Source organism: Lygodium microphyllum, chromosome 1, assembly GCF_053477565.2.
Source record: "Lygodium microphyllum isolate KBCC chromosome 1, Lygodium_microphyllum_v1.1.10, whole genome shotgun sequence".
Classification (NCBI taxonomy): Eukaryota; Viridiplantae; Streptophyta; class Polypodiopsida; order Schizaeales; family Lygodiaceae; genus Lygodium; species Lygodium microphyllum.
In genome coordinates, this window is record NC_141135.1 from 170435557 (window position 1) to 170451046 (window position 15490).

Genomic DNA, 15490 nt, shown 5'->3' on the forward strand with positions numbered 1-15490 from the left:
ATACCAGATGGATATCAAGACGGCTTTCTTACATTGGGACTTGCATGATGAGATTTATATGGAGTAGGCCTAAGGGCTTTGCAAAACCTGGCAGGCAGTACCTAGTGTGCAAATTGAAGAAAAGTCTTTATGGCTTGAAACAATTACCTAGGGAGTGGTATCATAAGTTTGATGTCTTTATCCAGTCACAGGGCAGCCAGAGTGCTATGGATCCGTGTCTTTACACGAAGAAATCCCGTGATGGTTCTTTATTGATTTTGATACTCTGTGGATGATATACTAATAGCAAGGAAAGCTCATGATGAGCTAGATGCTCTTAAGGCTCAGCTCAAGAAAAGCTTTGAGATGAAAGATTTGGGACAGACCGCTCACATACTTGGTATGCACATTAGATGCGATAGGCATCAGGGGCTCCTCTACTTGTCATAGAGGGAGTACATTCATAAAGTCCTTGAGCGCTTCCGCATGCAGGACGTAAAGCCTATTGGATGTCCATTGCCTTCTTATGTGAAGGTATTACAGGTTGATTGTCCGCAAATAGATAAGCAGAGGGCCGAGATGGTCAAGATTCCCTATGCATCCGCAGTGAACAGTCTTATGTATGCCATGATAGCCACTCGTCCAGATATTGCCTTTGCAATTGGTGTTGTGGCACGCTATATGGCTACACCTGGCAAGAAGCATTGAGATGCCGTGAAGGGTATCATGAGGTACCTGAAGGGCACTGCAGATATGTGCATATGCTATGGCAGCCAGGATACAGAAGTCGTGGGGTACACAGACTCCGATTATGCAAGACATGCAGATAGTAGGAAGTCCACTTCCGGCTATGTATTTACCTATGCTGGAGGTGTTGTTTCTTGGATGTCCATGGTGCAGAAATGCAAGGACCTTTCTACTACAGAGGCCGAGTATGTTACAACCACTGAGGCTTGCAAAGAGGCCATTTGGTTGGGTCGTTTAGTTGTTGACCTTGATATTGATGTTATCCCTACACTGCATTCGGATTCTATGAGTGCTATTCAGTTACCCAAAAATCCGGTCTTCCATGCAAAGACGAAACACATTGAGGTGAGGTATCACTTCATACGTGGGGTCGTTGAGAACAAGTCTGTTGATCTTATCAAGATCTCGACTAACCAGAATCCTGCAGATCTGCTCACGAAAAGCCTCTCTACAGAACGCTTTGTCTTCCTCAGGAGGTTGATGGGCGTAGGATGAGATGACGTCTTTTCTCATCATGTTGTATATGTGTACATGTTGTACTGTCTTTTTCTTTTTCTTTTCACTCCTCACTAGGGCAAATTCGCCTTTAAGTGGGAGGTTGTTGGGGGTAAAGGCGCCTATGCCTAGCCGCCCGTATATTACTACACTGACAGTCACCGCCACTACACACTGCAGGTAGCGGACGCCCATCACCGTCACTTTATTCTTTATTCTTTTAGTGACAGTTTGAATAAAGGAAGGCCCGGTCACACATTGTGACCGTTGGAGTTCCCATTTCTAGTCTCTCCCTTTCTTGCCCTTGCTCTCCCGCCATAGCTCTCGAGTCCAACCTTCGATCCGTCGCTCCCTTTCAAATGGATCTTCTCTTATGCTCCATGATGTCTTGCATATACCTACGCTCAACAAGAGCTTGATCTCTGTCAGTCAGTTGCATGGTGCAAGATATTGTCTCTCTTGGGGATACTTCATGGAAAATCCGGCGTGGTTGCTTGGTATTGGCCAAAGGTGCTAGATATAGCAGTGATTATGTAGTGCATGTCTCTCATATGGGAGATTCTATGGTTGCAATTATGCAGATACCACATGCATTGTTATGGCATTATCGCCAAGGCCATGTACGACACACTGAGATAGATGCTTTATGTGATATGGGCTTATTGCCTGCTCTTCTCCATGCTACTTGCCCTCATTGTACTCGTGGTCCGTGCAGAGTCTCTTTGGCTTATGACGATCGTGTGAGGCATGCTCCTCTAGATCTAATCCATATTGCAGTATATAGACCTATACCTTCCCAGTCACTTGGTGGAGCGTCGTATTTTGTGACCATGGATTATGCTACCCACCGTGTTTGGGCTTACCCTTTGGTACGGATTGAGGATGCTATTACTATACTTGACAGGTTTATAGATTCTGCTGGTAGCAAGCCTAGATACTTACAAATGGATTATAAGAGTCATGCTATCTTCCCCAGCTTACGAATCTCTTGTCAACAATATAACATTGATTTCTTATGCCCACGGTATTATGGGATTGCTCATGGTATGTGCTTGACTTTACAGGCAAAGGTTGCTTCTATGCTTATCACAGCTAGATTGTCTTATGGCTTTTGGGCTGAGGTCCTTATGACGGCAATCTACTTAGTTAATTGGACGTCATGTTTCTCTTTGGATGTTATTACTCCGCATAAGGCATGGAGTGGCATGAGACCCTCCTATGATCACTTGAGGATGTTTGACTGCCAAGCATCTGTCAGTATGCCACATGAGCCTATCACACAGATGTCTTCTCCTTGGTTATGGAGATGGTGACTTTACGGCTTACAAGTTTTGAGATTTGAATGCCCAGCAGGTTCTATGTAGCCGTCATACTATCTTTTATGAGATGCAGACACCTCTCAGGCCTCTTGATGCGCGTTCAGTGCGCTTTATGACTGATTCTACAACCGTATGTCAGTCTTCCGCTTCGCTGAGGCCGCATACTGTCTTGAGACCCTGTCTGACTTGTGTCTTATAATCGTATATCAGTCTTCCGCTTCGCTGAGGCCCAATGCTGTCTTGAGACCCCGTCTGACTTATGTCCGGGATATTGACCCTCTTTCAGTGATTGACTCTGGAGAGTTTGGATGCTCTCCGCTGTCTTGTATGCGCCACACTGATGCTATGCACTACTCTGATGATGATAATGTACAACCTTGCACTCATGAGTTGTGTTGGATTGCTCCGTTGTATGGAGCTGCAAGATCACTTGCCTCCTGGATGTCTTGGACTCAGAGATTCCCAACACTTATTGCACAGCTTGCTTTCCGATTGGGCGTTGGGTGAGATGTTATGATTCCTCACCCGGTCTCTTTTCTTTTGTTTTGTTTTTTCACTCCCTGGCCCATTGGCCTTTTAGTGGGAGGTTGTTAGGGTAAAAGGCCCTTAGGCCTGCCCATGTACAGTGACTGCCCATATTCTTTATATATATATATATATATATATATATATATGAAAGTGCAATAAGGCTGTCATAACATTGTTGACAGCACCTACATTGTGTGTGCTCTTCTCTCCCGGGTCTCCTGCATCCCTTTCAGCTACAATTATGCTTTGTAACCTACCTATTTTCTTGTATCGAATCTCCCAACTTTTCTCTTCTCTTCTTTTCTTTTTGCCCCGAAAACCAATTCTCCCTAAGCTGAACTCTCTCTCAAAGATCCAGCATCATCTGGCTATACGCAACAAGTCTCTTGATAGCTTGTGAATATTTCTTTGCAACTAAATTTTGGGATGACCATTTGTGCCAACATGTAGTGGCTGTTCAGCCCAACTGTAAAGAGTCCACACTTGTGTGGACTTTGCTGAAAAGTTTAACCACTGAAACGTGATGTTCATCTGAAACACACACCTCTCAAGTTAAACAGTCTAGAGCTCCCTATTTCCATAACAAGTCTCCACTGTGTCCAGTACGGCTTCAGTGTGCACTAATACACTCCCATAGTCCTGTATGGTTGGCCAAATCAGATGTCTGAAATCAAACCTGTATGGAGAAGGGAAGCATACTTGACCTTTTTCAGTTTTGAAAACAGGAATCACAGACAAAATACCATGATTTCACAAAAATGAGGCAGTAAACATTAAATGTGTATAATGAATCTTTTCTGATTTTCCCCCTTTATGAAATTAGGGTCACATTGGATTCTGTCCCAAAGACTAAGTCATTGTCCAATCATACCTCAATACCCATCAGCATTTGTGGTGTGGAAACACATGAAAAAAACTATGCACACTCCATATGCTTTAGTTAAGCCATAAGAATTGAATCACCAAATCACATGAAAGGATTGTTGCAAATAGCTTTACAACTATGCTATGTATACCTCATCCTCCTCATCGAGATGGTTGTCCATCATCTCAACATCCAACAAGCAGTTGACCTTCCTCATATTCATCAACTTATTTGCATCATCAATTCTTCCAACTGAAGCATAAATGTTGGAAAGTATCACATACGGTGATGCAATTTTAGGATCCAACTGAACCATTTTCTCCGCAATACGCTCTCCTCGCTTCACATCGCGTTGATTTCTACATGCTCCAAGTAAGGACATCAATGAAGCCTCTGTTGGCTGCATAGACATGCTTCTGAGCATCCCTTCTGCTTCATCAAGTCGTCCTACCCTCCCAAGAAGGTCAATCATGCAGTTATAGTGTTCAACAGCAGGAGAAATGGCATAGTCCTTCATTGAATTGAAATGGTGGCATGCCTCATCCACCAACCCCACATGACTGCATGCAAAGAGAACACTTACAAACGTAACACTAGTCGGTGTTAACCTTTGCTGGAGCATCTCATCAAAAAGTTGAAGAGCCTCCTCACCTTTCCCATTTTCAGCATAGCCACCTATCATAGCATTCCATGTTCCTACATCACGTTCACAATCCGGAACAGCATCAAACATCCTTCTGGCCTCATTTAGACTGCCACACTTGCCATACAAGTTTACAAGGGCACTTCTAATGTACAGATCCAACTGGATTCCACACAATGTTAGGTATTTATGTAGCAAGTGGCCTTCTGCCAATGAACCCTGATTAGCACATGCTGAAAGGGCACCAATGAGGGTTGTCTTGTCAGGAACCACCATGGCCTTCTGCATTTTCTCAAAAATTTCAAATGCCTGCTTGCCCTTTCCATGCTGAGCACAAGCTCCAATGACAGTGTTCCATGAGATTAAGTTCCTCTCAGGCATTTCTCTGAAAAGTAATAACATATCATCCAGACTGCCACTCTTCCCATACATATTTGCAAGTGCATTTCCAACATTGAGATCTGACTCAAGATCACGCATAGTAATATGCACATGCACCCTCTTCCCTTCTCTTGACGCTGCTTCACTAGCACATACTGACAGAATACTTATGAAGGTGACACTGTCAGCTAAAATCCCCTCTTGGTGCATTTGATTGTAAACCTGAAGAGCACTATTATTTTGATCAGACTCAGCATAACCTGCAATCAAGGCATTCCAAGCGATAAGGTCCCTCTCATGCATCCTATCAAATGTGTCTTGTGCATATACAAGACAACCAAGCTTTCCATAGAAGTTGACGAGTGTGCTGCCTACCACAGTTTCCGATTCAGGCTCACCAGATGACAAACGAGCATGTATTTCCTTACCTTCCTTGAGCAAAAAATGGTTAGTGCATCCAGAAAGAATATTTGAGTAAACATACCTATCTGGCAGCATTGCCTCCAGTTGCATTTGATTGAATGCCTGGAAAACATCACTTGTGTTACCACTTTGAGCATAAGCTGAGATGACAACACTCCATATAACCTCATCCCTAACCACTGCTGAGTCAAATATATGAAATATGTAGTCTAAGCGTCCACATTTGCCATACATATCAATTAGAGCAGTTGCCAACATCACATTTGACTCCAACCTGCAAAAGGTAATTCGGCTGTGCATATACTTGCCTTCTTTCAATGCCATCTGGCTAGCACATGCATCAAGAATATGTATGCAGGTGACTTTGCTTGCTGTTACTCCTTGTTGCTGCATATGATGAAAGAACTGCAATGCATCCTTGCCATGAGAGTTGAGCAAGCAGGCAGCTATTATGGCATTCCATGCAGGTGTGTCCCGCTCAGCCATTCTCTCAAATATCCATCTTGCAAATTCAAACTGTCGACACTTGCTGTACATATTAATTAACGATGTCTCAATGGCAACTTCTGACGTGAATGTAGTGCCAGTAATTTGGGCATGCACCTGCCTTCCTTCAGCCAATGCTCCTTGGCTAGAGCAAGCACATAAAACACTATTAAACATTTGCTTATTAGGTAAAATTCCTTCATTCCGCATCTGCTCAAGCAATTGCGAGACCTTTGTACTATGGCCCTGGCGACAATATAGCTTTGCCATCGATGAAAATGCAAAATCATCACGGTGAAGCAAACTGCTGAAGACATCCTTAGCTTGCTGAATGGCCCCGCAAGTGCTGTACAAGTGAAGAAGAAGGCTACCCAATCTCTGATGTTCATGGAGTTCTCTTTGGATCAAGTGCTTATGGATGAGCTTGCCATCAGCCAAGGCTTCAGTGTCTGCACAGAACTGCAGAAGGGACGTGTAGGAAGCAATGTCCAACTGAAAACCGGGTACATCCAAATTTTGCAGGGCTTCCCTCCAGAAGCCATTCTCATCTTTCTTCCTTGCAACCAGGGGAGTAGTGCCTGTAAGAGGGAAATCGGTCCCCCAGTGTTTGGGTTTTTTCGCTGCTGATGTGAAAGGATGCCCAGACAGTCCTGTAAGAGTAATTTGCTCCTGGAAGGGTGTGCTTTGAGCTGAATATCCATGAGTCCACCGCCGCACGAAGGCGATAGCAAGCTGCCTGGCGCAGCCCGGCACAGTGCCTTTGGGCATACCAGAAGCACCAGCAGCCACCACATATCAGCAACGTTTGTCTTTGTGAGAGAGAGAGAGGGATCATGCCCTGTTCGCCGCACCCGCACAAACTGTTTAAGCAGTTTGCATTTGTGTTCATCAATGTACGGCCTCGGCAGGCAGAATAAGCGCGCTACTGTTGGGGTCGTGCCGATACACGTTGGGGGACCCGTAGCCCTCTAGACTGCTGTTATGTGCTTCATGCCCACCACTCACCGAGCTGGGGAGTGCGGAAAGCGGCTTGGAAGGGGAAAGGAGACTCGACACTTCAGATTCCAGACCCCAAATCTTTCTAACCAGCTTTGAGGGATGAGGTCGTTGCAGTTTTACTATAAACTGAATTGTCTTAAGATTTTATAAAATGAACATTCAATTATGCAAAATGTTTAATTGAACTGTAATCTGATTTAAAAATCCCTCTGAAATTCAGAATTACTATTTTGTATCTGTTTTCGAAAATATTTTTCGTGAACACTCTGTCATTATTGGCTTTTAAGACCATTTAAGGCCTTGACTCTCCTCTAACACAATGCCATCATCTCTCTTTACATGCATGCTAGGAATGGGGTGGTCTAAATGCCCTTCTTGCAAGAGGAGCAAGGTTCTAGACAATGCTATCAATTCAATAGAAATGGGTTAGGTTGAAGCCCTCGAAGGCTAACAAGAGGAAGTTGAGAACTCCCTACAATATAATCTCAACTTTACAATGAAGAGAATAGGCATTAGTTCTTTAATGGCAATAGAAGGATTCTTTGGGTTCCTACAACATTGTCTCCTGCTCAACTCAAGAGTAGGTATTTTGATTACTCTCTTACTAAGCTATTCTTTTTTGTTGTGCTCTATGAATGATTTGCTTGAGATCTTTGAGAGGAAGATAAGGTAGTGATTGGGAGTGGATAAGGTGGTTGAGCTAAGTCATGATTGTGTGGCAAAGTCTCAATTTGCATGTCTATCCATCTTTCAACCTACCTAAGCTAGCCCAAGATTGCTAGATAGAGGGAAAATCTACTATCTATCTAACTCCTAGCTTATTTGAGTCTCAATTGATTGGGAAGTAGCCTACCTATCTATCCAGCTTTCAATCTACGAGCTTGTGGTCTATTTGCTTATGTAAGTGCTCATCTTCTTGCTTGGAACTGTATGCTTGTCCAAAGTGACTACTAGTTTGATTGTACCACATCATTGTTAGTTTACTTGAATTTCACTGTACTTAAATCTCAGTCTACCTACTTACTTAAGTGTCAAACTGCTTGAGTGCTGGTGTACCCACCTTCTACCTACTTAAACCATGATTGTGCAAGCCTAAGTTTGAGATTGGGTTAGTCTTAAGACCACAATTGTGTAAGCGTGGCTACCTACCTACTTACATGCTTACAACTACCACATCATATGCCTATCTACTTACCTATCTTCCTCTCTACCTACCTACTTGTATACTTGCCTATGTTCAAGATCAAGACTATGACATCATCTCAAGCTTAGCAACTTACACAAGTGCCTAACCACAAAGGCATAAAGACCATGACTATAAGCCAAGCTTGTATGTCTACCTTTCTACTTGTCTACTTGCCTACCTACTTAGCTTGTCTAAGACCACAATTAGGTAGCCTAAGATGAAGATTATGTTGGAATAAGACTATGCTAGCATAAAACCAAAACTGACCACGATTGGTTAGGCTTCCTTGAGACTAAAGTTGTATGAACTTGTCAAACCTTAAGACTATGTAGCTTACCTACTCAATCCCATGATTGCAACTTAGAAGCTAGAGTTGTCTACCCAAGAAACCCTGAAGCCAACATTCTCTAGCCTTGGTTGTGTGCTTACTTCTTTACTATTAAAAATTTGAATTCACTTGAATTGACACTTAGAAGTAATGGAAGTGAATTAGTTGAGCACAAAAGCATCCTTATTTTCTCAAGATCTTGTGTTGACTGAGTGTAAAAACCATAAAATGATTGTGTGTTGGGGGAAGAGGTTGAACTACCCAAGTTGGGAAGTCAAATTGAGTCAACAAAGGGTTAACATAAACAACACAAGGGGAACAAAATTTGAGCTAAGAGCTGTAAGACCAAATCATACAAGCTAACTAAGAATACAAAACCATACAAGTTAAATAACAAAATTTGAGCTAAGAGCTGTAAGATTAAGACCATACCATACAAGTTAACTAAGAATACAAGAAACCCAAGATTTAAGTGGGGTACACCAAACTAAACTAAAGAGTTAGACAAACTTGTGAGAAGATCCAAAGTTTTCTAGAAACAATGCCATAAATTATTAGGCACATGGAAATATGGAAACTTAATCAAAAAGCAAACTAGCACAAGTAGAGGGTAAGATGCAATAGATAGTAGACAAAAACCTCAACCAAGCTCCCAAAGAAGCTTTGACTACTTGCAAGAGGAGAATGGAACCCTAACCTAGAAAGACTCAACCTTCTAGGAGGAGATCTTGCAAACTAAGAGCTAAGAAAACTAGTGCATGTGATTATGCAATGGTTTAGGTATTCCAACTTTGGTTTTGCTTTTGCAAGTAAACAACAAAGGCCTCATTGCTTCCTTGATACAAATGTGCAAGTATATCCCAAGCATGTTTACTTGTCTTACACGAGTGAAAATGTGGGATCATGGTACGGTTAATTGACAATGTAATCAAATCATGAGTTTCTACATCTCTTCCATCACAAATTCTCATCTATAACAATTAAATGCTCCCTAAGATATGTGATCTTTGTTAAAAAATTTCCTTCATCTAGATATTCACTCTTTAATTGCTTATGCATGTAAGCCTCATTTCTTGAGCACCTTTAGCAATATATCTCTTGAGCACCTTTAGCTACCATACATGACTAAATATGAGGAATCATGATATGTTTAATAAACAATGCAATCAAATCATGAGCCTCCATATCTTTCCATCCCAATGAATCTACTTCTTAGAAGTAGGTGGTGGTGGTGCTCTAGTATTAACTAGAGCAAAACTAGAGTATGTAGATCCTCAACATTACTTGTTGCTATTGTTTTGCTATACTTACAGCTTCAGGGACACTATCACTTCAATTCCATTTACAGTGTTTCAAAGACCCTTTACAACCATACATGATGCATCATATAAGCCCACAGTGAATGGTTGGTTCTATCGAAGTTGTCCTTAATAACATACATAACACATCATTGTTGCCAACCATGGCCATTGATTGTAATTGATGTAAAAGTTTCCTATGTAAAGGAATATATGTATAAAATCAACATGTGGTATGTACCATAATGTAAATGATACTATACGTGCTCTTATCTATAGAATTGACTACTATTAAAATTTATTCACAAAAGGACAAATAGCTTGCATAATATTGATAGCACTGTAAACAAAGACCGAAACAAACTTGAATAAAAAATATGATAGTGACACTCTTGCAATATTTGTCGACTTGCACAAACACTCATCAAATCTCATCCCAATATGAGGAAATCAAGTGGAGGTTGTTGTCTACTCTTCCCAAGAGGTTGAAGCCTGCTGTAATACCAATTATTGGATTTAGAGTCGCGACAATGCATATACATAGTTTGGAGAAGAAGAAGCTTGAGAGAACACAACTCAAAGTCTATTGAAACTTATTGATAGAGAAGATTCACTATTTGATAAGCCCATAGGCTACCATGAGCTTATTATCCTAAGTAATCCTAGAGGCAAAGACTATTTTTGTGAGAACGCTTATCAATGGTTTGCTCATTTGCTTGGCCATTAGCTTGAGGATAGTATGAAGTTGACTTTTGGTGTATGATTATGAATACATAGAGCAAGTTCTTGATGAATTAGTCAATGCATTATGTTCCTTAGTCATTAGAGGTAATCTAGAGATGATATGCTTTTATAAAAACTTAGCCATGGTTATGGTACCATTCTTGTGAGTGGCCCTAGCCTTAGCCCATTTAGTCACATAGATCATTGTGATAATATTGTATTGTGCTTGTGAGTATTTAGCTACTAGACTAATGTGTTGCATAAAGTTTGTACCTCGTTTGTACCCCATCTTTTAAAGGGTGAATTAGACATGATAGGCTACCATAGATGTGATCGCAAAACTTTTTTAGCCATTGGGATGTTGAAAAGGAAAAGATGTAGAGAACCACCCATATCCAAGCAGCTAAATAGAGTCCAAACCCATTGGAAACATGATGCACCTCAGAGAAAGAGAATACAATCACAATGGTCAATGCTCATATATATGGAGAGCATATGTATATACAATCACAACCTTTTGTAGCTCAAAACATGGTACAATACCATAACTTTCATGATCATGATTAGTGGAATATGGTGTATAAGGGGTTGTCTGCATCACAACTCACTCTTTGATTAATTTTATGCCTACCCAATTCGAAAGAAAAATATTTGACAAAGTCTTCTTTAGTACCACAAAAACAGAGCAAGGCTCCACATCTAACATAATAGCACCTTAATATTCATAGTCTTCATCCAAGAAAATCAAGCTCAAAAACTTGAGGCTTGCACACCAAAAGCATCAACATTACAATTCTCTATGACTCCAATAAATGTAGGCAAAGAGAAAAAGCCTCAAATCACCTTTGAGGAGGTCTCAAGTTCAAGACACTTCCAGCATATAGTGGCTCAATTCCATGTATTGCTTCCACACTTCCAAGAGCATGCTAGTAGTTGCAAGTCCTTTGAAATGAGCATGTTAAGTAAAGAAGATGTGGCACAATGAATGTGCCATAACCAAGGATGGACTATGTGGGTATAGCCCAGTTGTAGAATCACTAGTGAATCCTCATGCCGATTGCCTAACATACATGTGAATAATATCTTACCATATCACCAAGGTCTCCTAAGGCCTTGGTGAAAATGTTAGCAACTTGATCCTTTGTAATGACATAAACCAAGTCAATATCACCTACTAGAACCCACTCTTGAATGAAATAGTAATGGACCTCCATGCGTTTGGTCCATGCATGGTACATTGTGTTCCTAGCCAATTGAATACTACTAAGTTTATCACAATAGATGATAACCTTCTTATCCTCCTGCATCCCCAAAACATCAAGTAGCTTATGTAACCACATTGCCTCACATGCTACAATCATAGCACATCTGTACTCTATCTTTGTACTAGAAAAGGAAATTGTCAGTTGTTTCTTGCTACTCCAAGTAGTAGTAGCATTGTCAAAGAAAACCATAAGACAACTAGTAGACCTCCTATATATATCTGAAATACTACTAGCCCAATCTATATTTGTGTAACCATGCAAGTCCAATGGTATACCTGCACCATAGAATAAGGCATAATCTGATGTGGACTTGACATAGCGCAATGTGTACCACACCAAATCCGAATGTGGCTTCCATGGAAACTACGTAATTTGACTCTTCAAACCAACTGTGTAGTTTAGGTCTAGTCTAGTGATCGTCAAATAGATAAGGCTTTCCACCATCTTCCCATGCATAGTGACATCCTCAAATCAAGTCACCCTCATGTTCAAAAAGCTTAGCATTAACATTCAAAGGTATAGAAACATGCTTGTAATCAGTCATACCATAGTTCTTTAACATATCCAATGCATATTTTCTTTGTGACAACCATATAACCTCTAGAGTTCTGATTATTTCTACGCTGAGACAAGCTTTGCCAAATCCTTCATCTCAAATTCATCTTAATGAGACCCTTCACATTGTCAATCTCTGTCTCACTATCACCCACAATTATCAAATCATCTACATATATAGTAGTGACCATAACATCTACATCACTCTCATGTACATTGAGTGAGTAATCAGTCTATGCTTTGAGAAATCCAATGTTGACAAGGTATTCTGTAGTCATGTCATGCCATGCCCTGGGTGCTTGCTTCAGCCCATACAAGGCCTTATGAAGCATGTATTCATAATCATGATGATTCTCATCCACATAACCAAGTGGTTGCACTACATAAGCTTCGTCTTGCAACTCCCCCTACATGCAAGAAGGTATTGTTAATATCCATTTGATGCATGATCCAATCTTTTGATACAACCGTTGCTATGATAGTCCTTATAATAGCTATTTTAGCCATTGGAGCAAAAGTCTCCTCATAATTAATACCATGAGTCTGTGCATACCTTTGGCAACTAGTCGTATCTTATAGCACTCAATAGATCCATTTGATTTATACTTGACATTGTAAACCCATTTTATCCAATAGCTTTCTTACCTTCAGGTAAAGGCACCAAATTCCATGTGTCAGTATCCATAAGTGCAGCCATTTCTTCATCCATAGCATAATCCCAATATTCATTATCCACTACATCCTCAAAACAAGTGGATTCCATATCATCCACAACCTTAGCCATGTATACATAGTGATGAGCTACATAGCTATCATATGTCAATCATTGTTTTGGTTTTCTTACTGTACTTAACATGCGTAGACTTGGATCACTACCAAGTGCTTTAGCATCCTCTTATGCCTTTCACACATCAGGTATTTTAATAAATAGAATTCTAAACTCCTCATCCAAGCTCTACTCAAAGCCATCTGAATCAACATTAACATGAGAGAAAAACATGAGAGAAACTTGATGATATATCTACCATAATAGGTGAGTCCCTAACTTTCTCTTTACCTTTCTTGACATTTGTGATGTACTTAGTGGAGTAACTTGTGACCTCAATATACCACTCCAAGGTTTATTAATAGTACCATGGCAAGGAGACTCTTGTGGTCCACTCACTATTTGTGACTGCTGACCAATTTTCTACATAACCACACTCTCATACTCATCAGTCCCAACTACATTCTTCACATTACTATATCGACTACTCATTTCATAAAAAACAACATCCCTCCTAGCTCTTAGCTCATGTATAACATGATTATAACATCTATATTCCTTCAGCTCAAGAGAATATCCTATAAATACACATTTTTCTACTTTAGGATCCAATTTACTACTCAACTCATCACGAATGTGTACATAAGAAATACATTCAAATACTTTTAGAAGGGAAATATTTGGATTTCTACCTATAAACTTATCTTCGGGTATCATACCATGTACAATAGTAGTAGGCGTCTTGCTCCCAATATATATAGTAATAACTATTACTTTAGCCTAATAGTAATGAGGCAAGTTTCTTTCTAACATCAATGCACAAGCCACCTCTACACTATGTCTATTTTTTTGCTTAGCAACACCATTTTTGGAGATCCAAGAGAGACACTTAGAAAAAGGGGTTTCTATTTCAAGAAAATCTATCTTTTATCATCAACAAGCTTTTGTTTCATTCTTTAGAGAACCACAACAAGAAAAAGAACACCACGAGCAAGAAATCTTCACACAGCATCATAGAAGCAATCTCCCACGGCTTTAACTTCAACAAAATTGATCATACTCTTCATATTCTTCATAGAATTCATCAACTAACAAAGAGAACACAAGAGAAACACCACTTTGAATGGAAATAAAATCACATAGTATTCACCTTCATTGTCTTCATAGTTTTCTCTCACTATCTCTCATAGAAAGATACATTGTCTTGAATAGAATTGGCTATCTTTTGCATATGATCTCCCTTACACTAATAAAATCTCAATAGTACATCAAATCCCCACTACAATGCTCAATAATCACTTATAAGAACCCTTCTTTGGTTGTGGATACCCTTCCAAAAGGTATGTTTGATATGAAAGGTCATTAGAGCCACTACAATGACTCTTCATAGCTCATCACTATCGCTTCACTCCATTCTTCTCTTGAGTCTTCAGAAACTTCTTCTTCCGATTCCTTGAGCTCTTTTGAAATTATATTCACCTCTTTCCAAGGCTAGAAAATTTCACAAAGTCACACATACATTCCACAGAACATATATAGAGGCATACAAAACAAAACAAAACAGGAACAAAGGCTCTATAGAAGCTCAACAAAGGGTTTACAAAAAGTCAACAGAAAGAATCAAAACCACATAACTCATACTAAAACCATTCCAAAATGTCAAAAACCATTCAATGAGCTTTCAAACAATCTCAAAATTCATCAATCATTACTCCATGCTTCATACAGAAGAAAATCAGAACAAAATAGAAGCTATCAAAACCTTAACAAAACCTCTATCAGAACATCACAAAGCATCATATCTCTACTGAAAATCATCATGAGCTTTTAAAACATAATCAACCTTATCCAAAACACTCTCAAACACCCAAAACAATCAACCATCATGTAAAATCCTTCAAAAATCAACCATTCAGCCCTTAAAAACAACAAAAATCAACCAAAAAACCAAGTCATTTCAGCATTCAACAACCTTATCCAAAACACTCTCAAACACTTCCAAAACAATCAATCATCATGTAAAATCCTTCAAAAATCAACCATTTAGCCCTCAAAAACAATAAAAATCAACCAAAAAACCAAGTCATTTCAGCATTCAACATATCCCCACACTTAATAAGGGAGCATCCTCACGACCTAAGAAAAAGGGAATACAAGTTCATCAAAGAGCTCAACTTGAACTTCTTTAGCATATTCAATAAACCACCCAATCATGACCCCAACTTATAACCTGGATCTAATAAAGATTACAATGAAAGGAAAACCCTTTATCCATTAACATCTCTTATAAACACATAAAATCATGACAAATTCGTAAAGGATATAAAAGGTTTTTTCGTCCATCAATAAGATAGAATCACTAACCACCATCCACCAGCTTCTCAATCAAGTCCATCTTCATCTTCAACTCTTCGTAAGAGGATAATACACCACACCACATACATCACAGAACATACACAAAACTCACACAAACACAATACCAGGTAGTTTGAATGGCACATGTC

General features: G+C 39.9%; 1 protein-coding gene across 1 annotated transcript; it reads right to left on the bottom strand.

The window, feature by feature from the left end:
• Window positions 1-2308: 2308 nt before the first annotated feature.
• LOC148041969 (pentatricopeptide repeat-containing protein At3g16610-like) lies at window positions 2309-6942 on the bottom strand. Its single transcript, XM_087684511.1, has one exon. It carries the CDS (start codon window positions 6632-6634, stop codon window positions 4070-4072), a length of 2565 nt encoding a protein of 854 aa, XP_087540637.1. The 5' UTR covers window positions 6635-6942; the 3' UTR covers window positions 2309-4069.
• Window positions 6943-15490: the final 8548 nt, after the last annotated feature.